Source organism: Natrix helvetica, assembly GCF_964273705.1.
Source record: "Natrix helvetica genome assembly, chromosome: 1".
Classification (NCBI taxonomy): domain Eukaryota; kingdom Metazoa; phylum Chordata; class Lepidosauria; order Squamata; family Natricidae; genus Natrix; species Natrix helvetica.
The window spans coordinates 317333388-317354032 of record NC_138548.1 but is presented as its reverse complement, the minus strand read 5'-3'; the positions used below and the strand labels follow the sequence as shown (position 1 = coordinate 317354032).

The 20645-nt window shown below is 40.0% G+C and overlaps 1 protein-coding gene across 4 annotated transcripts in view; it reads right to left on the bottom strand.

Moving 5' to 3' along the window:
* The window catches only part of FGD5 (FYVE, RhoGEF and PH domain containing 5), a 169129-nt gene that overhangs the window by 74990 nt on the left and 73494 nt on the right, over nucleotides 1-20645 (bottom strand). For all 4 annotated transcript variants that reach the window (XM_081937785.1, XM_081937786.1, XM_081937783.1 and 1 more), the window contains exons 4-5: nucleotides 1829-1887; nucleotides 1688-1718 (exon numbers count right to left, since the gene is read on the bottom strand). In XM_081937785.1, coding sequence (XP_081793911.1) covers nucleotides 1688-1718; nucleotides 1829-1887 — 90 coding nt within the window. The remainder of the gene's footprint in view (nucleotides 1-1687; nucleotides 1719-1828; nucleotides 1888-20645) is intronic.

Genomic DNA, 20645 nt, shown 5'->3' with positions numbered 1-20645 from the left:
TAAAGGTGGAGTCAGGTTTCACAGTTCATGAAGACAACGGAAGTGTGCCATCTTGCCCTGCCAGCTTTGGGCTCAGAGGCATAGTAAAATTTTTAAAAGTTCAAAAAGTTCTCAGTTCATCCATTAGTTCTGGAGCTAGGTCGAATGAAAATCACTTTTATAGGGGTGAGGCATCATTAGTTGGCTCTCCCCCCTCCTCCTCTCTGGGGATGGAAGGAAAGACTTTTCAAGCCGCTTGTCCGAGGGAGGGGGGGAAATCCCCCTCCCTCTAGCCGCACCTCCAGCAGGGATCCGAAAGTTTAACTTTTTAAAAGTGCTGAAAAGTTCATCAATTCAAAAGCGAAGGAATGCAGAAAGGAAGCCTCTCACCATACTGCCGCTGCTTCGTTCGGAAGTGTGTTCTCCGATCGGCATGGGGCGAGACGCGTGCGCACGCACGTCCTCCAAAACTGCTCCCCGATGCCTAGAACGAAGCGGAGGAGCCCCCGCCAGCCGCCGCCGACGCCAGGACCCTCCGCGAGCCGTTCCTTCGGCAAGACGCCCCTCCAAGGCGTCTTGTGCCCCCCCAGAAGCGGGGGAAGCCCACCGGGAGAGCTGGAGCAGGCAGCGATCTGCCTGTCGCCGTAGCCGCCGGAACCGGAAGCCAATATTTTCATTTATTGTTAAATGAAGACCTCTTATAGATTTTTCGCATAAAACAAAAAAAAAAAATGAACTCATGATTTGTATATCTGATACTGATTAGGAGAAACATTTAGATAATGAAAAACAAGCCTTTCTTTTGTAACCATAGTGTTAATTGTACTTCCTGCAAAGAACACTGAGAGCTTCTTTTTTCCCTTTCTTTCTATCTTTTCATTTTGCACTTTTGTCTTTTCTCTCTTTCTTTTCCTTTCTTCTTTTCCTTTGCTTAATACTAGTTCTTGTTGGTTTTTAATGTTTAGGGACTACTAGAGCTACAAATATTCTCTTCTATCAATATTTAGTTTTCTTGTACAGTATTTATTTAACAAAACTGGCTGCTATATCAATTATCATCAGGGAAACATGCTGTAAGAACTCTGATCTATGGCTTTTCATTGCAATCCTAGGTATATTTTTTCAGAAATAAATCTTACTGAAATCAATGAAGCATATTTTCTAGTGAATATTGGTTCCTTGATAAATAGCAAAACGTCTGCATCTAAGTGGGAGATGATAGTTTAAAATGTCAGCTGAATGTTTTTCTCAAATACACAAAATATATTTGAGTTGTAGAGGTGATTAATAGAGACCATCCAATGTCTAAGCAAACAGCTCTAACAACATATTCTCTCTTCTCATCCGAAATGTCTTTTCAACATCATTTTTCTGAATCAATAGTAATCACCACTTCAGTTTTTCCTCCTCTCTCCATAAAGCATTTCAAGAAAATTATTCTCTTACACAAATTCCTGGCAAGTTGTCTGGCCAATAATTCTCACAGATGCAAAATTCCAGATTTCTGGCACACATGGAGAATCATCCTTTTTTTTTTCTTCTTTCCTATTCTGAGACAGATTTCATTGCAACGCCTCAGTAAGCTCTTTTTCATGAAAACCTGCCCCTCACCGAATTCACTTCAGCCTCCTCAGTGCTTCTTCTGTCTCCTAAATTATTACTAAGTAAGATGGCAATTAGTGTTCAACAATTAAAATGATTTACTTACCGTATGTAACAGCCGGAGCATCTCCACATACCTGCGAAAAAGAGATGCAATTTTACAAAATGGCCAACCACTAGAGCCGAATGAATCAAAGTGGAATGCACTAGGTAGTTCCTAAGAATTTTTAAAAGCTGATAGACTCACACTTTTTCTGATGACACAAGTTCCTGGGCGACAAGTTGTGCTCTGGATTGCCCTTCTTTCTGTGAAAAGCAAAACAAAGAAGGGTAAAAGTCTACAAACAATTTGGATTCTTATATTATTATTCATACTAGTTGTCTCATACAATAAACATTGTAGGTTTTACACATGTGTAAAACCCAAAATACAACACTGTGTAAGTTTACCACCCTGATCTAACATGTTTTCCTGAGATCTTTTCCAGGACCACTCATCAAATACTACAGGTAGTTTTCAACCTATGACCACAACTGAACTCAAAATTTATGCTGTTTTTTTTTTTAATGTTTTATTTTATTTTTCCCATTCAAGTTCATTCACAAGTATACAATTTATGGTTGCTATTTAACATTTGTGTAGTCATCATTAATCTCTATATTTATTTCTACACACACACACACACACACACACACACACACACACATAATTCAGTTTGGGTCACTTTCTTGCCACCCCGTGCCTCCATCTTATTTTGCAACAACATTGATCCTTCTATCTTCTCAGCCTCTCTTCTCTGCCTTCTTATTTATGCTGTCAAGTGAGAAATTTGTTAAGCAAGTTATGCCCCATTTTGCAACTTTTCTTGCCATGTTTGCTAAGTGAATCACTATTGCTGTTAAATGAGTAACATGATTGTTAAGTGAATCTGGTTTCCTCATTGTCTTTGCTTATCAGAAGGTCACAAAAGGCAATCATATGACTCTGGGACACTGCAACCGTCATAAATGTGAGTCAGCTGTCAAACACCCAAATGTAAGTCACGTGATCACGGGGATGCTACAGCGGTCGTAAGTGTGGAAAACGGTCATAAGTCACTTTTTTCAGTGATGTCGTAACTTGGAATGGTCACTAAATGTAAGTCGAAGAATATCTGTAAAGGTTTATGGTGGCCTAAAAAAAGCATCACACCTGGAAGCATCACATCTATGCAATGACTTCTTCAGAGAGGATCTACTACCTCCTTTGATGTCATTCTTTTTAACCTAATAGAGAAGAGCTCCTGAGATAATCTGCTAACTGTTCCCCATGGTCATGAAGTAAGGGAAGCGGAGATCCATTTTTTATTGTAGCACCAGCATTGTAACCCCTTATCTTATTAGGTTTTAGAAATATATTCAAAATAAAATTATTTAAGAGAGCCTTTGATTATGAACTGATCCCAATTCTTTTTTTTTAAAGTTTTTGTTTAGTTGCCGCTAGGATTTTTATTTTATGTTTTTAAGCCTTATATTTTTTCTAATTGCGGATTATTATTTTTTAATCATGGAAGTTTTAATAGCATTATAATCTTCCAAATGGGGGCATTCATGAAATGGAGGTAAAAATATTAAGGTGGTTTGGGCAACAAGGTATTAAAAGTGGGGGAGGGCTTAAATTTGTAGCCATACCTAATATTTGGGGGGGGGGGGGTTCCCCTCCTTTTCCCAACCATCCCACTCCCCCATATTTATGATTCATATTTATGATGGTTGCAGTGTCCCAAGGTCATGTAATCCCCCTTTGTGACCTTCTGACAAACAAAATTAATATGTTATTAACTTAGCAACTGCAGTGATTCATTTAACAGCTGTCTCAGGAAAGGTTGTAAAATGGAGCAAAGTTCACTTAACAACTGTCTCATTTAGCAACAGAAAATTTGGGCTCAGTTGTGATCATAATTGTTGAGGACTACCTGTATTCCCATGTAATACTTGAGTACATAATATGAAACTAAGCCGCCATTTATTTTAGTCACTAAAAGTTTATACTGCACTTGTTTTGCCCTATCCTCTACATTTGTAGAATAGGATGATCTTTCCCATCATCTGTCAAAAAACCTTTACGTGCTGATACTTCTTAACCTTGATGATTTCACCCTCTTTGCCCTTCATAAACTCCAGTGAGATGAGGCCAGTGAAAAGCAAGTATACTTAATTATGTTTCGGAGCTTATATAAGCAAGTCAGAAAACCCTCAATGGGATGAACCTTCAATGCAGACTTAACCAAGAGAGTGTTGCATACTTGCTGGCTTTGAAAGGATCTGTTTGCCTTCATCTCTTTGGAGTTCTCTGATTGTCAGAGATGAGGTAAGAATGCAAGCAGGGGTGGGCTTCAAAATTTTTAGCAACGGGTTCTCTGCCCAGTTGCTGAGTGGCCGTGGCCATGGTTGGTATGGCCTAGTCAGCCTCCTGAGCCACAGGGAGGGGGGAGGCGTTTTTGCCATCCCTGGGCTCCAGAGGCTTTTCTTGAACCTCTGGGAGGGTGAAAACGGCTTCCCCTGGGCTCTGGAGACCAGAAATGGGCCTGTTTAAGGCCTTCCAGGAGGCTCGTTTTTCACCCTCCCCGAGCCTCTATGCGGGTCCTGTACATCCCAAATGGGCAGCGTGGGGACTCCTGGGAGTAGAGGGGCAGGGTGGGATGGGAGGGGCAGGGTGGGTGGGGCCATCCAGGGGGTGGGATTTTCAGGGTCTCAAACTGGGCAGATTCTTAGCTAGAGGTTCTCCTGAGCCCATGCAAACCCGCAGCAGCCCACTCCTGGATGTAAGATCTTTTTTGGTATTACTGTATTCCTGAATATTCTTTGATTGTGATCATATATTATGTTATTTTCTTATACTGCCCTGATAAAGTGTTTGTACAAGTGAGATCACTGCTTCCAAATCAAGGCTATCTCAGTTATCCTGGGTAAAAAAAAACCACCAACAAAGAAAGAAACAAAAAAAATGTAGACCTTTTTGTTCTCCTGCTATCGGGAAAAAATGTTATTTTGTAATTTCACATTCTTTTATTGCCACTTTTATTATTGTGATTTTGTGCTCTATTTATTCTTTTTTACTCATGTTTGATTGTATCTCTTTATTGTGTGAGATAAAATGTTTTAAATTGCTTCTTTAGTTTCTTTTCAACATCTTTTAAACTAATTTATATATTTCCCAGGAAACTTAAAATATCATGCAATAGAAAGAATATTAAACACAGAAGAAAGTAAACCATCTTAGAATGAGAAATGGGAATGCTGCTGATATTAAAAAAATTAGGCGCAAAAAAGAAACAATTTTTTACTTGATGTCAAAACACTGAGGATGTGGATACCAAACTATCCCCTCTTGAATTAGAGGAGGACATTGAAAACCTGAGGAAAATTACATTTCTTTTTCATAGTCACCAATTCTATATCAATTTGAAGGGAAACTAAAAGCTTAAAGTCGCCTTTGATGAGATAGGTGCCTTTATAAATTGGATTATAAAAATAAATAAATCATCCTTTGGTAGCAAGCAGAAATATCTAGAAAATTATTGTAAGATACATGCTCGGTATTACAAGACAAAATAGAAAGACCTGTACATGAATTAGACAACAAACAAAAGTATACAATATCATCAAGAGAGCAAAAAGAATTGAAATGGAAATGGGTTAGTCACATAGCAAGAAGAACTGATGACAGGTGGACCAAGGCAGTCTTAGAATGGATCCCACTCAGAGATGGGTTGCTGGCGGTTCAGCCCGGTTCGGCCGAACCGGTAGTGAAATTCAGGCCTGGGTCACAGAACCGGCAATGACCCACGCCTCTTACCCTCCCGAACTGGTTCCCTCACCGCCGCTGAAGTCGCCACCATGTTGGATTTTAGTGACTGCGCGTGCACAGTTCACTGTAAATTGCTCTGTGCAAAACGATAGTAAAACCAGCAGCAAACCAACCCTGATCCCACTTGATAAAAAGTGTCCATGAAAGAGACCTAAAACAAGATGGACCAGCAAGTATTGTGGACCCAACTGGCAAGAGAAAGTTCAGGACCGTATGGATTGAAAACATGCAGAAGAGGCCTTCCTCCTACAGTGGATACACAATTGCTATGATGATGATGGTGATTTTCTTTTAGGTTTTGACCAGCTTTACTGATCAGGCTTGATCCATTTCAAAAACAAATCAGTAGGCAGTAAAGGCAGGTAGTCTAGAATGTTGACAGAGCTTCTTCCCAATTGAATTACCATCTCAATATTATTAATTAGCTGAAGATTCAGGCCACGGTACAGCACAGTTCCTCAGGCATGATTCATTCAAATTATTAAGTCTAACCTTAAACTTTAGACATTTCCTTGCCAATCATTTTAAAGTTATTGTTGTGTCATAATTTTGCAACCTATCAGGTTACAGAATGTAAAAGACTTGTCAGTTATTTTTTGGCCGTTGTAATATGAAAATTAGATGATTATATGTTTTCATATACTTACAAGCATGACTAAGAATAAATAATAAAGGACCAATAAACTATCTTAGCACTTTTTGTTTTTATTCTTCAAAGAACATTAAGAATTAATTCCTAAATATCAAACTGCAGTCATAGCACTGAAAATCTCCACACTGAAAAACTTACAAATAATCTAGTAAAACAATATGGTTAATTTAGATGTAGCCAGTTACCTGTAAGTAAACCAGTTACTTTTCTGCAAGAAGGAAGAAACTTTAGTAAATCTGTCTGAAGAATTGTACATTTTTATGTACAAACCTATGGTCCCTGATAGGACATAAAATACATATTCTGATAAATGTCTTAAAGGTTTTAAACAAACCATTGTTTATATTATATTTTACTATGGCATTTAATTATTAAGCAATGGAAACGAAAAAGAATTGTTTGAGGTAAATGAAAGAAAAATATATATTTCTTCTGACTTTCTCAAAATCTGAAGAATCATTATTAAATGTCGGCATTCATTGAGTTTTCACAATAGGTACTAGTAGAAGTTTGCATGAAGAAAACGGGGCTTCAACTAGTCACAATAAAGTTGCTTTTTGTGATCTATTATGAAATTTAATTTAATTTTCTCATGAAACTGAATAAGAAAAAGTTGTCAGTGCCAACCATGTGGTATCAGAAAGCATGTATTAAATAGAAAATAGAGTCTCTCAAAAATTTCAATAGGACTAACCTATTGTTATGGTTTAAATCTTTCCAAATGAGAATGTATGTACACACAGATAACATATACATATACATGGGTACAGAGGAAGTTCACTAGCCTTGATACCAAAACACCACGAAATGCAAGAGGTAGCAACACTGGCCACTCTGCACGTCCTCTACTGATGGGCTTGGCCTACAGCTGCCAAGAAATGAAGCATATTTCATGCTGCCTGAGGTTCACTCTCTTTTCTTGTATACACTTTGTCACAGTTAGTAATTCTATTAGTGATTAATTTGTCTTCAGGCAAAAGTCAAAACACTGGGACCCCTGAACCACGTGGCCTGTCTAGAGAGTTCTGAGACAGTGTCTCTAGGCGTTGCCCGTCTTATGTTGTTTAATGGCTGTTTGTTTAACCAGGAAATGAACTCTGGGAATGACGACAGTGTCCAGAGACAGTTTTCTGGGAAAGGAGAGATGTAGGTGGTACGGACTCTTCAACTATCACGGTCTAATGCTGAACCTGCCACTTGATTTTAGTAATCGTTTCCAGACACTCTGTAGCCCCATAGCAAATGTTTTGCATTCCTCCTTCACAGGTTCACTTTGGAGTAGCAAGAGAGAGTTAACAAAATCAAGATGCAGGATATTTTTTCCCCTCACACCTGTCACAGACACTCTCTAATACACGAAGCAAGCAAATATAGGTAGTCCTTGGCTTACAACATTTTATTTAGTGACCATTCAAAGCACTGAAAAAAAGTGACTTATGACTGTTTTTCACACTTACAATTTTGCAACATCCCCATGGTCATGTGATCAAGAGTCATACGCTTCATACAACTGATTCATATTTATGACGGGTACAATGTCCCAGTGTGACATGATCCCCTTTTGCGACCTTCTGACAAACAAAGTCAATGGGGAAGTCAGATTCACTTAACAACTGTGTTATTAACTTAAAACTTCAGTGATTCCCTGAACAACTGTGGGAAGAAAGATCTTAAAAAGGGGCTAAATTCACTTAACAACTGCCTGGCTCAGCAACAGAATTTTTTGGCTCCACTGTGGTCATAAATTGAGAACTATCGGTAAAATAAATTCAAAATGTGATACATTGCAACAATTACATTGAAAAATGTAAACATATAATTCTAAAAAAAACCCCTCAAATAATAGTCTAGAGGCCTTTAGTTTATTGAACATCAGTTCTCAATATTAGAAAAGATACCTTGTCAAAATACTGGATTTATTGGAGAAAAGATTTATTGGAGGAAACAAAGACTATTTAAAAAAAAAACCAATTTCATCCACATGCATATCACAATTACAAACCACAGGAAATGCCATAACAACAACGGTTACCAAATTAGTCAAGAACTGAGATAAAGTGTTATATATGTTCTTATCAGTTTAGCATTTTAGTTATAAAATAATCTCTCTAAACTCATGCCCCCAAAATAGAAAGCCAGCATTTACAACATTGCAGCCCTACTGCCTGTTTAGATACCGGACATGCTTTAGCACCTGTACTCAGAGAATCACTCAGTTCCCCCCCTTCCAAAAGAAAAAAAAGTTTGTCCTTTTAAAAGACAAGAAAGAATTGCTGTGCCTGCCACAAACTTCGGACACTTAGTTGCCATTGTCTTATTGACCTCCATTGCAATTGCCAATAGCTGGAATTACTTTCTGAGGCTTGGGGAGCTCCAAGAATAACATTCAGAATGTTTTTTTTAAATAAAGCTATTCCTTATTGTTATATTGTTATTTATTGTAATTTATAAGCCTCCCAGCTCCAATGGACTCTAGGCAGCATACAGCTATGTTAAATGTAACTTCTTTAGTCTGTCTGCTTTTAAAACCAAGATTGTTTGTATAACAGATAGTAGGCATAAAATAACATAGACATAAAAGTCGATTTGACTTTTGATTCTTTGTATCTTGGGAGATTGTTCTATCTATGAACTGCAGTGCCAAAGTGGTTAGAATGCAGTACTGCAGGCTACTTCTGCTGACTGCCTGCTGCCAGTAGTTTAGCAGTTCGATTCTCACCAGCTCAAGGTTGACTCAGCCTTCCATCCTTCTGAGGTCAGTAAAATGAAGACCCAGATTGTTATTGGGGGCAATATGCTGACTCTGTAAACTGCTTAGAGACGGCTGTAAAAGCACTGTGAAGCGGTATATAAGTCTAAGTGCTACTGCTATTGCTATCTGTCAAGCAACAGGGTCTAAGAAAAATCTGTTATTTACGGACATCAATATGCAAACAAAAAGGATGGGGCTACACAGTCAAGATGCCATATTGATTTTTGACACATACAGTACATGGACACAGTACATGGATACTTCCTGAAAACTGATTGGTGCTGGGATTTGGTTGTAACTTGCATTAGGGACTTTCTAGGTTACGACAATGAACACCTGTGACATTAACATGATAACAGAATCTTAATAAGAATCTGAATTGCACATATTAGCTTGAAGTTATTGTTCCAGGAACAATATATTGTTGCTTTTCCTATGGAAAAGAATTAATATCTTTAAAGTCTTCTGGCTCTGATATAGTAAATGAGTAACACCAACCATAAACTTCTTGCTTGGGGAAAAGTGAAGTGGTTGCTTCAAGTAGCTGAATTAATGTCATGAAAAGGTAGCAAACTATTGGTGATTTAAAGTGTTATTGTTGTAGTTTTACTGCCAGGAAGCAATTTACTGGCTTAGGTCCCTAGGTGCTAGGATCCTGAGCTGGAACGGAGCATTTGCTAATCTGATCCAAGCAGCAAAACCATTTTTACAAGTAAACTTGCATTTACGTACTCTCTGGCTGGATGTAGCCTAATACAGATATACAGGTAGTCAGTCCTTGACTTACTACCACAATTGAGTCCGAGATTTATGTTGCCAAGCGAGATATTTATTAAGTGAGTTTGGCCCCATTTCATGACCTTTCTTGACACAGTTGTTAAGTGAATCATTGCAGTTGGTAATGAATCTGGTTTACCCATTGATTTTGCTTGTCAGAAGGTCGCAAAAGGTCATCATGTGATCCCATCACATTGCAACTGTCATAAATGTGAGTCAGTTGCCAATTGTCTGAATTTTGATGATGTGACCATAGGGATGCTGCAATGGTCATAAGTGTGAAAAATGGTGACAAGTCACTTTTTTCAGTGATGTTGTAACTTTGAATGGTCATTAAATGAACTGTTGTAAGTCAAGGATTACTTATGATGCTGGCTCTGGAGAATCCATGGTGGGCAGATGAGGGTTGAGTAACTGCTTATACTATAAGTACCCTCGACTTATGACCATAATGGAGTCTATCAATTACGGTCATAAATCATGTGTCATAAAATGGCTCATCAAATGACTTAATTTTGCAAACTTTTTTTTGTAGTGAACACAATGGTTGCCATGTGATTGTTATGGGGAAACCCTATGGCAGGGGTGTCCAAACTTGGGAACTTTAAGACTTGTGGACTTCAACTCCCAGAATTCCCCAGCCAGCATGGCTGGCTGGGGAATTCTGGGACTTGAAATCCACAAGTCTTAAAGTTCCCAAGTTTGGACACCCCTGCCCTATATACATTAAGTGAAGCCATTTTTAACTTTGGGGCATTTTTCAGTTTCAAAACTGAGCCTAATCCCCTTCCATTTCTAAAATCAGTAAATCTTTATATATTTTATTAACACCAATCTGTCCTGCAAATAAAGCAGTGATATTGATTGGATTTACTTTTATTTGCGCTTCTTTTACTGCTGACTCCAATATGTATTTATTTAGTTATTCAATTGATATAGCTGCCCATCTGAAACAAGCGTGTACAAGGCAAGAGATAAACAACCTAATCATATAGGAAGGTCAGAGAGAATTAGTCTGCTTCTCAAAATTACTGCATTCTGTATTGTTCATTTTGCCATTGTATTGTTCCTATTTAAAACATGTATTGCTAACAAACCGCCCAATAATCTGAGGCAAAGAAATTCCTAAAAGCGTATGAGCAATATTTTTCCAAGTAAATTGCATTCTGGAAATTCTGTCTCTTTTCCCCATCTTGGAGGGCTAGGCCACATTATTTGCCAGGGTGGAGGATCTTATTAATTACACAAAACCTCTGTTGTGGGGAGTGGGAGTTTCTAATTTTGTCTCTTCCTTAGAAGGACATTCACTCAAGCAAAAATATAGCATATGTTTAAAGTCTTTAAAAAAAAAAGCAAGGACTGTGTACTTGCTTCATTATATGAAGGTCAAAGGTTTGCAAAACAGAATGATTAATGGAGCCTGGAAACCAATCCCACCCAATTGAAAGATAAGAAACAGTAAAGACAACTTGACAAGCTGCAAAAGTGAGGCTGTTGTTGCTTGGTTCTTTGCAAAATCTTTGTGCCCTAGCCTGCTATTTCCTTTATTTGCAGACAAGCTTGTTCTGCATTCCGTGATTATTCACCCCCCCTCTCCCCCATACCACAGCTTTCTGGCACCTCACCGGGGTGGAGTGGGGCGATGTCTCACTCCCAGTGATAACTCAGTTATCAAGTACATTATCTATGCATGTTAAACCACTTTTATACCAAGGTCTTCTCATTTCCTGAAATATAAGGTGGCATTTTCGCCTCTAGAAATGAAAAAATACTAGCATTGGAAGCATTGTGGAATATGGAATACTTCTGTCAGATTTTATTTTTTAAATATTTGGCTCATGGTAATTTAATTTACTTCAGCCAAACAAATAAGGTGTTAGCAATGTCCCGTTGTAGAGACATTAGCAATTCTGAGTCAATTGAAGATTTCAAGATCTTACGATAAAGCACGTGTTCCATTTATATAGAGGGAAAATGGTCTTCAGAATATTGGAGTAGCTTTGGTCATACCCCCCACCCCCACCCCTTATTGGATTGGTTTTTGTTTGATTTTTTTCCATTTTTTGGTGCAAATGGTGAATCAATCAGTTGAATATTAACATGCATTATATAGGTAGTCCTCGACTTACGACTGCAACTGAGTCCAAAATTGCTGTTGCTAAGTGAGAAAGTTGTTAGTGAACTTTGCCCCATTTTGCAACCTTTCTTGCCACAGTTGTTAAGTGAATCACTGCAATTGTTAAGTTGATAACGCAGTTGTTATGTGAATCTGGCTTCCCCATTACTGTTGCTTGTCAGAAAGACGCCAAAGGTGATCGCATGATATTGCAATTGTCATAAATATGAATCATTTGCCAAGCTTCTGAATTTAGTTCATGTGACCATGGGGATGCTGCCAGATTCATAAGTGTGAACAATGGTCATAAGTCACTTTTTCTATGCAGTTGTAAGTTCAAATGGTCACTAAATGAGCAATTGTAAGTTGAGGACCATTGTACTTAATTAGTATACACAGATGAAAGGCAAATTATCACAATAGCTACCTTTTCATGTGCAAGAAATTTAAATGGGATATGATTGGGCAGGGGTATCAAACTGGCAGTCTACGGGGTGGAAGTGTCATGTGCAGGCCACGCCCACCCCAGCTCCACAAAGGGAAAAACCATTGTGAAACGTCACATGACGGCAGTGGGATGCCATGAGTTTGAAATCCATGATTTAGGGCAGCGATGGCGTGCCATAAGTGGGGGTAGTGCAGGGGGGTAGTGTGTGGGCGTGCTGCACCCATAATGCAATGCGTGACCCCCCAGTGGCGCATGCACGCACTACAGGTGTGACCCCCCATTTTTTACATGCTATTTTGCCCTCCCCAGGCTCCAGAGGCTTTATAGGAGCCTGGGGAGGGTGAAAAGTGCCTCCCCCATCCCCCAGAAGCCCTCCGGAGGCTTCAGGGACCTTCAGGACGCTTCCCTGAGGCCTCTGGAGCAGTCAAAACAAACCTCCGAGCAAACCGGAAGTGACTTCTGGTTTGCTCGGAGGGACGTTTTGAGCACTCCAAAGGCTTGAGGGACCTTCAGGACGCTTCTCCGAAGCGCTCCGGAGGCTTCAGGGAAGCTCATGAAGCCTCCGGGGGGCCTCTGGGGGGATGGGGGAGGCTCTTTTCACACTTCCCAGGCTCCTATAAAGGCTCTGGAGCCTGGGGAGGGCGAAAAATGGCTTTAAAAAAGGGTGAACTCAGCTGGCGGCGTGCACATGCATGCTGGCAAGCTGAGAGGGCAGCGCCTCGCGTGCCCTGACAAATGGCTCTGCGTGCCACCTGTGGCACGCATGCTATAGGTTCGCCATCACTGATTTAGGGTATACATCATTTAACACATGTGTAAAAAATAATAACATTGTATAATATTTAAAGATTAACATAGATTATATTTGAAAATTCAACAGAGATATGGGGAGTTGAGGTAAGATATTTGTCCAAATAACCTATCACTGCTAATTGGAGGTGGGGGAGCAATATACCAAAGGTATATTTCCAAGGTTTGAGAATCAAAAAGACTGCATTTCTTTGGCAGCCTGCAGGTTATTGTTGTATTTCTGATCTTACAGTCTGTAAAACCCACAATCACATTTTTTCATGTATTCAAAAGGAACATATTACAGAAGACAGGTTATGTGTTTCAGTATCTCAGAAATTGCTAGAAGTTCTACTCTATTATTTTGTGACACAGTGCCCTTTTGTGAAGTCTTTTTTTAAAAAAATCACTACACAGTAAGATTTAAATAACTTCACGCACATGTACGTTTGATGCATTCTGCGCACACATGCGCAATGCAATAGAGACTGTTCTGTGCATGCACAGAACTGAAAAACAAGATGGTGGTGGCGACAACAGCAACCGGGAAACCTTTTCGGCGACGTGGCAGGCCTGGGTTGCTGCCGGTTCCACCAATCCAGGCCACCAAACCATTACCAGTTCGCCTGAACCGGTCCGAACCGGTAGGAACCCACCACTGCTTCAATCCTTCCGAGGTCAACAGGAGACCCAGATTGTTGAGAGCCATATGCTGATTCTGTAAACCGCTTCGAGAGGGTTGTAAATAACCATGAAGCGAAGTCTAAGTGTTATTGTATTGCTAGTAGCTGCACTTCTGATTCTCTAGCAGGCTTTATTCCTAGTACCTATTGCATTGGGTCCTCATAATCTGAGGATGTCTCCATTCATGTTTTTCATGCAGAGATCTAAATTTCAATCCACCCCATTCCCAGTTCTGTCTTCTTGTTGTTTTATTTTTTTTATAAATAAACATTAAGATTGCAAATGAAGGGGGAGATAATTTTGCCAAACTGAGTAAAGCACTAATCAATATGGCTAGATCAGTGGTTCCCAACATGAGGTCCACACCCCACAGGAGGACAATTTGATTTTGAATGGGGGAAATTTGTACCTAGTTGCTGCAATTTGTACCTAGGCTGCATCAACAGAGGGATAGAATCAAGATCACGTGAAGTGTTAATACCACTTTATAATGCCTTGGTAAGGCCACACTTGGAATACTGCATTCAGTTCTGGTCGCCACGATGTAAAAAAGATGTGGAGACTCTAGAAAGAGTGCAGAGAAGAGCAACAAAGATGATTAGGGGACTGGAGACTAAAACATATGAAGAACGGTTGCAGGAACTAGGTATGTCTAGCTTAAGAGAAAGAAGGACTAGGGGAGACATGATAGCAGTGTTCCAATATCTCAGGGGTTGCCACAAAGAAGAGGGAGTCAAGCTATTCTCCAAGGCACCTTAGGGCAGAACAAGAAGCAATGGGTGGAAACTAATCAAGGAGAGAAGCAACTTAGAACTGAGGAGAAACTTCCTGACAGCTAGAACAATTAATCAGTGGAACAGCTTGTCTCCAGAAGTTGTGAATGCCCCAACACTGGAAGTCTTTAAGAAGATGTTGGATAGCCATCTGTCTGAAATGGTATATGGTTTCCTGCCTAGGCAGGGGGTTGGACTAGAAGACCTCCAAGGTCCCTTCCAACTCTACTTTTGTATTGTATTGTATAGTTTAAACCAAGTTAATGGCCTTTTAGGCTTCCTCCGCATGAATAGAGTTCACTTTTTGAGTAAAGTAAGAATTATACATCACGGGGGGAGGGGGGAATCAAGATTTTAAAGATGCTTAGGTGGGGCATGACCCAAAAAAGGTTGGGCTACATCCAGAGCAGGCAATTTCCAATACTTGGTCATTGGAAAGGCTTAGTCAAAAATGTTCAAACGGCACAACAGCTCTACATTATGGGAACAAATAGATTTACTTGGCATAAGGCAATTTATACTGAATGCTTCAGATGAATATCCTATCGCTAAATAATGCTACTCAAATTAATGCTTTCCTTGTGAATCTCAGAATCTTTGGGACTCCAGCAACTTTTGCTAAAAAGTGTAATAGAACAATTTTCATTGTTTTACAATTACATTTACTGGATATGTCTTATCTTCATAGAGTCTAAATAGAATGTAAAGTTCAGTGCAACTTCCAAAATCCAAATTGATTTCATTGAATACTTCAATTTGGAAAGAAATGTCTTCTAGTTATAGATGATAGTTGTAGTATGGTAGAACATGTAAGAATGACAAACTCTAATATTTTTCTTTCCTTATTTTTTTATTTTAACATCAATGGAGCTCCCTTTAAAAAATAATTAAGCTAAGTAGCTATACAAAAGAGAATGCTGCTTCTTATTCCACAGGTCACATTATTTTTTGCACTAAAACACTAGGCAGTAATTAAGAATAATCAATGTTACTTTTTTTCTTATTTCTGCATCTAGAGTAAGTGGCAAAAAAGATTCTCCCTAATGTATAAAATTATAATTTCAGTATTTATATTATAATCTTTAAGTAGTATCTGTAACCAGAATTTATAAACATTAACATTGTTGCTTGTATCACTTTAATCCAGTTTAATGTTTATTGCAAAAACTTGCTTCATGTTCACATGTCATGCTCGTTTATTCACAGGTTCTGTCTCTTTTCATACAAAAGGGGATGGACATAGCTGAGCTTGTCAATCAGAAGGTCGGCAGTTCAGCAGTTCAGATCCCTAGCACCACGTAACAGAGTGAACTCCCGTTACTTGTCCCAGCTTCTGCCAACCTAGCGGTTCGAAAGCATGTAAAAATGCAAGTAGAAAAAATAGGAACCACTTTTGGTGGGAAGGTAACAGCGTTCTGTGTGCCTTTGGTGTTTAGTCATGCCGGCCACATGACCATGGAGATGTCTTTGGACAGTGCTGGCTCTTCGGCTTAGAAACAGAGATGAGCACCGCCCCCTAGAACTGGAAATGACTAGCACGCATGTGTGGGAAGAACCTTTACCTTTTAAGGACTGTTAATTTCTTTCAATCATCCATAAAATTTGTCGTAAAAGCTAGAGTCTTCACATATCCTGTTTCTATACTGGGAAATCTGAAAATTAAACATGTCTGCTTCAACATGGAACCTCCAGCAAAAAAAAAGTTCTATAGAGAATCAAGGCCCAATTCTAGATTTGCATCTAACCAAATTGTCCCAAAGGTGTTTTTTCAAGAGTCAACTGAACTGATTTGTTTTTCTCTGAAGACGTTTCGCTTCTCATTCAAGAAGCTTCTTCAGTGAAACGTCTTCAGAGAAAAAACCAGAAAGTCCAATTGCCTCTTGAAAAAGCACCTTTGGGTCAACCCTGACCGGGATGACTGAAAATCTCCATAGACATTTAACCAAATTGTTAGCATAGAGGTGAAACTTTCTTGAAACCAAGAAGGAACAGGCCTGACTCAAAGGAAAATAAAAAGGGATGCTTTTGTTTTGTGTTTTTCTTTTGAATTGTGGCATAGAAAACCTTAAGTGGAAAACGCACAATTTCAGGGAAGATGCTTAGGTGGTACATGTGATACTCTTACTGTTTTCAGAAGTAGCACCAATCACTATCACCAAAGCTATGATTGGAGGCTTTAAGGGAGTGAGAACCAATCCCTACCAGGGATGCGTTCCGGCCTGCTTTACTGCCATTTCGCTTGTGTGTGCACTTTGCCCGCGTTTATGCACAGTTCAATTAAACTTGTTCTGCGCATGCACAGAACTTAAAAACAAGACAGGTCCGACTGGAGAACTGGTTCGGGGATGTGACAGGTTTCAGCGACCCACGCCGCCATACCACACCAGTTCGGCTGAACCGGGCCGAACCAATAGGAACCCACCTCTGATCCCTACCATAAGTATCTTGCAGTTATTGAAAGAAGCTATAGTAACATTTATATCCAGAGCCTTCCAATTTCTGAACAAGCTGTGCAGATATGCTATTATGAACCATATGGCACAGAGGCAACTTCTTTCATTACCATCTGAGTAAGCCCCTCTGAAGGATGGTAGCCTTAAGGAATCCACATGGAGCCTTGTGAATGGCCTGACATTATGTGCCACATCCAAATAAAGAGAAAAAGGAACAAATCTATTGCACAGATGATGGTTAAGGGAGGAAGGATCAACTTCTCAATTAATAGTTTCCTTCTCCACAATTGAAAACTCCACAATTGAAATCTTACTGCAGCAACAGAGTTTCTGTTTGTTCAATAATAAGATAATAAGAGTATGGCTACAGAAAGCCATCTGTATTGTTACCACTTCAAGAAAGAAATGCAGAGTGTCAGCTATACTCAGTGATGGGATTTAGCCAGTTTGCACCTATTCGGGAGAACCGGTTGTTAACCTTCTAAGCAGTTCAGAGAACCGGTTGTTGGAAGAAATCTCTTTTTGTTTTTTGCCACTTTACAGGACTAATCCTGTAAGGAAGGCAGGAAGGAGACATTCTGGTGTTGCTTCTAGCCTAATCTTTATTGCCCTGCTTACAGAAACTTCCTCTCTGGTTAACCCTTATTACATTGCAACAACTAAAGTGAAGCATGCATCGATGTGAGTCATGTTGTTGGCCATGCCCACCCAGTCACATGACCAACGAGCCACACCTACCCAGCTGGTCATTAGGATAGAGAACCGGTTGTTAAATTATTTGAATCCCACCACTGGCTCTACTACTATATGTTGTGACTATAATTGCTTACAAATGTTCCAAGCCACATGGCAAGTATATCCAAATGTTTTAACAGTGAAGAGAATAAAGAACTAACAACAAGCTATCAAGCAGTAACAGAGATCTGACACATAGCACCATACAATAAGACAGACTGATAAATAGAGGATAATACAGCGATTTTGCCTACTAAATTGGGTTTTTTATGCCCTTGAAGATATACCCATAGGAGATTTCTGGTTTGTGATATTTCAGCTGTGTTTGCTTCCTTGAAAATATTATGAATGCTAAAATACTGTTTGTAAAATATCCTCCTTACCTACAATTGTAATTTAATGAAGATTTAAGGAAAAAGGAACGTCTTCTTTCACCATCTGCCATGTGCCATTTTCTTCCAGTATACAGTTCCGTTGTCATGAAAGTCAAGGTCACCTCCACAATAAGCAGCCAAACAAATATATATATGAGACACACATGTGAAGGCTGGTCCCAGTATGCCTTAATGTAAACTGGAGGTGAAATTTTAGTTAAGTGAAGGGTACCTCACTCTCTGAGGAGTATCGTAGAGGTTTAAAAATATTTAGCTGGGAGTTCTCTAACGCAATGCCATATGTCCGAATTTTTAATGCAGTGTTAGCCTCTGAATTATAAATAAAATAAAATGAAAAAGGAGAAAACAATGTGACTTCTGATGAGGGAAACACCCTGAAAGTAAATGCTTTTCCCCCCTAATTTGTATCCTCCTCTTCCTCCTCTTCCTCCTCTTCCTCCTCCTCCTTGCTAACATTAAATAACATTACATAATAATGGAGAGTACTTCTTTCTTTGACTGGAGAATATTGCAATAACTTAAAATTTGAAGCAACTCACATTATGCCCACATCGTTTTGAGAGTTTGCCCTCCATTTATATTCTGAAATATTCTCCCTCTGACTACTTTTATATGACTTTTGTAATAAATGCAGTTTCTCTGAGGTTCCAAATAGTGTGTGCTTCAAGTAGCAGTATTGGGTAAGTATAGTTAAAACTCTTTGGCCATATTTACTCCTTTGATTTAAGACAGGGATTTGCAGGCAAGAAATCCATATTTTCTTTTTTTAAAAAAACTATTTTCCATTATATATTTCTACAACAATTCAGTTGTGAAAGATAAGTTTCATTTGTAAATGTGTGCTCCTTCCCAGATGCAGAAATGTGCATATAATAGTCAGATTTTGGTTTTAAAGAATCTGAACAGCAACAAAGTAGAGAAAACACTAAAATTGGTAATAGTACACTCAGTTGACAGAGGAACTGGATTAATTGGACTCTGCTGCAAAATGCCTTACTGTTAGATAGGGCAATGAGAAGGCAGACTCAGGTTTAACGCAACAACAGCTCTATATTACAACAGTCAAGTCTGTACAATGCAGCAGTAGTTAGGTCTGACAGCTCTCCTTTTATAGGGAGCTGTCAGACCTCTCAACCAATCAGATTAAACCCCTGTTCCCGCCTAAACAGATGACTTGTGTTAATATCTAACACCCCTCCCCTCTTGGTCGGGATGTTCCAATTGGTTACATAGTCCTTGAGGTAGGCGGGTCTTTGTTTTGCCCTATCAGACCTGCACAGTTCATTTGGAACCGGCTCTTCAGGCAGGTCGGACGGACCTGTCTGCTCTCCAGCTCCACTCTGTGGAACCTGCTGGAACTTACCCCAGGCCACGGCTGGAGTTCCTTGGGTTTGCTCGCATGGAGCTCGCTATGGGCCTGCAACAAACTCAGATAAGTCTACCGGACATTTTGGGTTTGAGTTGTCTGTGAAAGGAGTGAATGTTTGCTCCTTTTGGGTAGGGCCTTGGTCATTTGGTTTCAGAGTTTTGTCTGGTACTCTAAGGTTGGAGTGGGAGAGGCGACCACAGAGTTGGTCAATGTGCCTCCTCCAATTTCTACCATCCTCTAGCTCTAGTAAGTAAGAGCGAGGCCCAGTGATGCCTATCATCGTAGCAGGAATCCACAGAGTTCCCCCGGCATAGTTGTGGGCGTATGCTGAATCCCCTATGCTAAAATTCCGAATTTTGCTTGTGGAGTCTGGGGGCGATGTGGCAGAGTAGTTTGGGTGTAACCGTTCTATGTGGGACCTTAGAAGGCGACCCATGAGAAGCTCGGAGGGGCTTCTCCCGGTGGTGGCGCTTGGCGTAATATGTTGGATTAGTAGATAGTGATCAACCCGTGTTTGCCAATCACCCAGGCCCATCCTGGCGAGGGCCTCTTTAGCAGATCGCACCATTCTCTCCACCTGACCATTGGAAGCCAGATGGAAAGGCGCAACCAGGGCATGCCGAATTCCCTGGCTAGCTAAGTAGGTCTCGAATTGCATGGCCTTGAATTGGGGCCCATTGTCAGAGACCAAGACATCGGGCAGGCTGTGCGTGGAGAAAAGTCTCCGTAGCACCTTGATGACCGCCTCTGCCGTGGTAGAGGTCATCAGGGCTACTTCTAATAATAATAAATAATAATAAATTTGGATTTATTAGCCGCTCCCTTTCCGGGCAGGACTCGGGGCGGCGTACACCAAGACATATATAAACATACATATATACAAAGACATACATGCATGGAGGAGGTAAAAGATTAAAACATTAAGACAAATTAAAACCATTAACAAATAAAAAATCCAATATACAATAAAAATTTAAAATTTAAAAAGACAGTCAGGAGGAATATGAAAAGATTACGGTTGAGCCAGGCCGGATAATTGAAAGAGGTGGGTCTTCAACTGTACACGGAAGGAGCGGAGATCGGAAATAATCCTGATGTCACGGGGGAGGTCATTCCACAGGGCTGGGCCCATCACAGAGAAGGCTCTGCTCCTGGATGTCGCCCCCCAACACTGTTTGGCGGACGGCACCCGGAGAAGTCCCTCTCTGTGTGAGCGAATTGGTTGTAGGGATGTGTGGGGCAGGATGCGATCCTGCATGTAACTAGGTTAT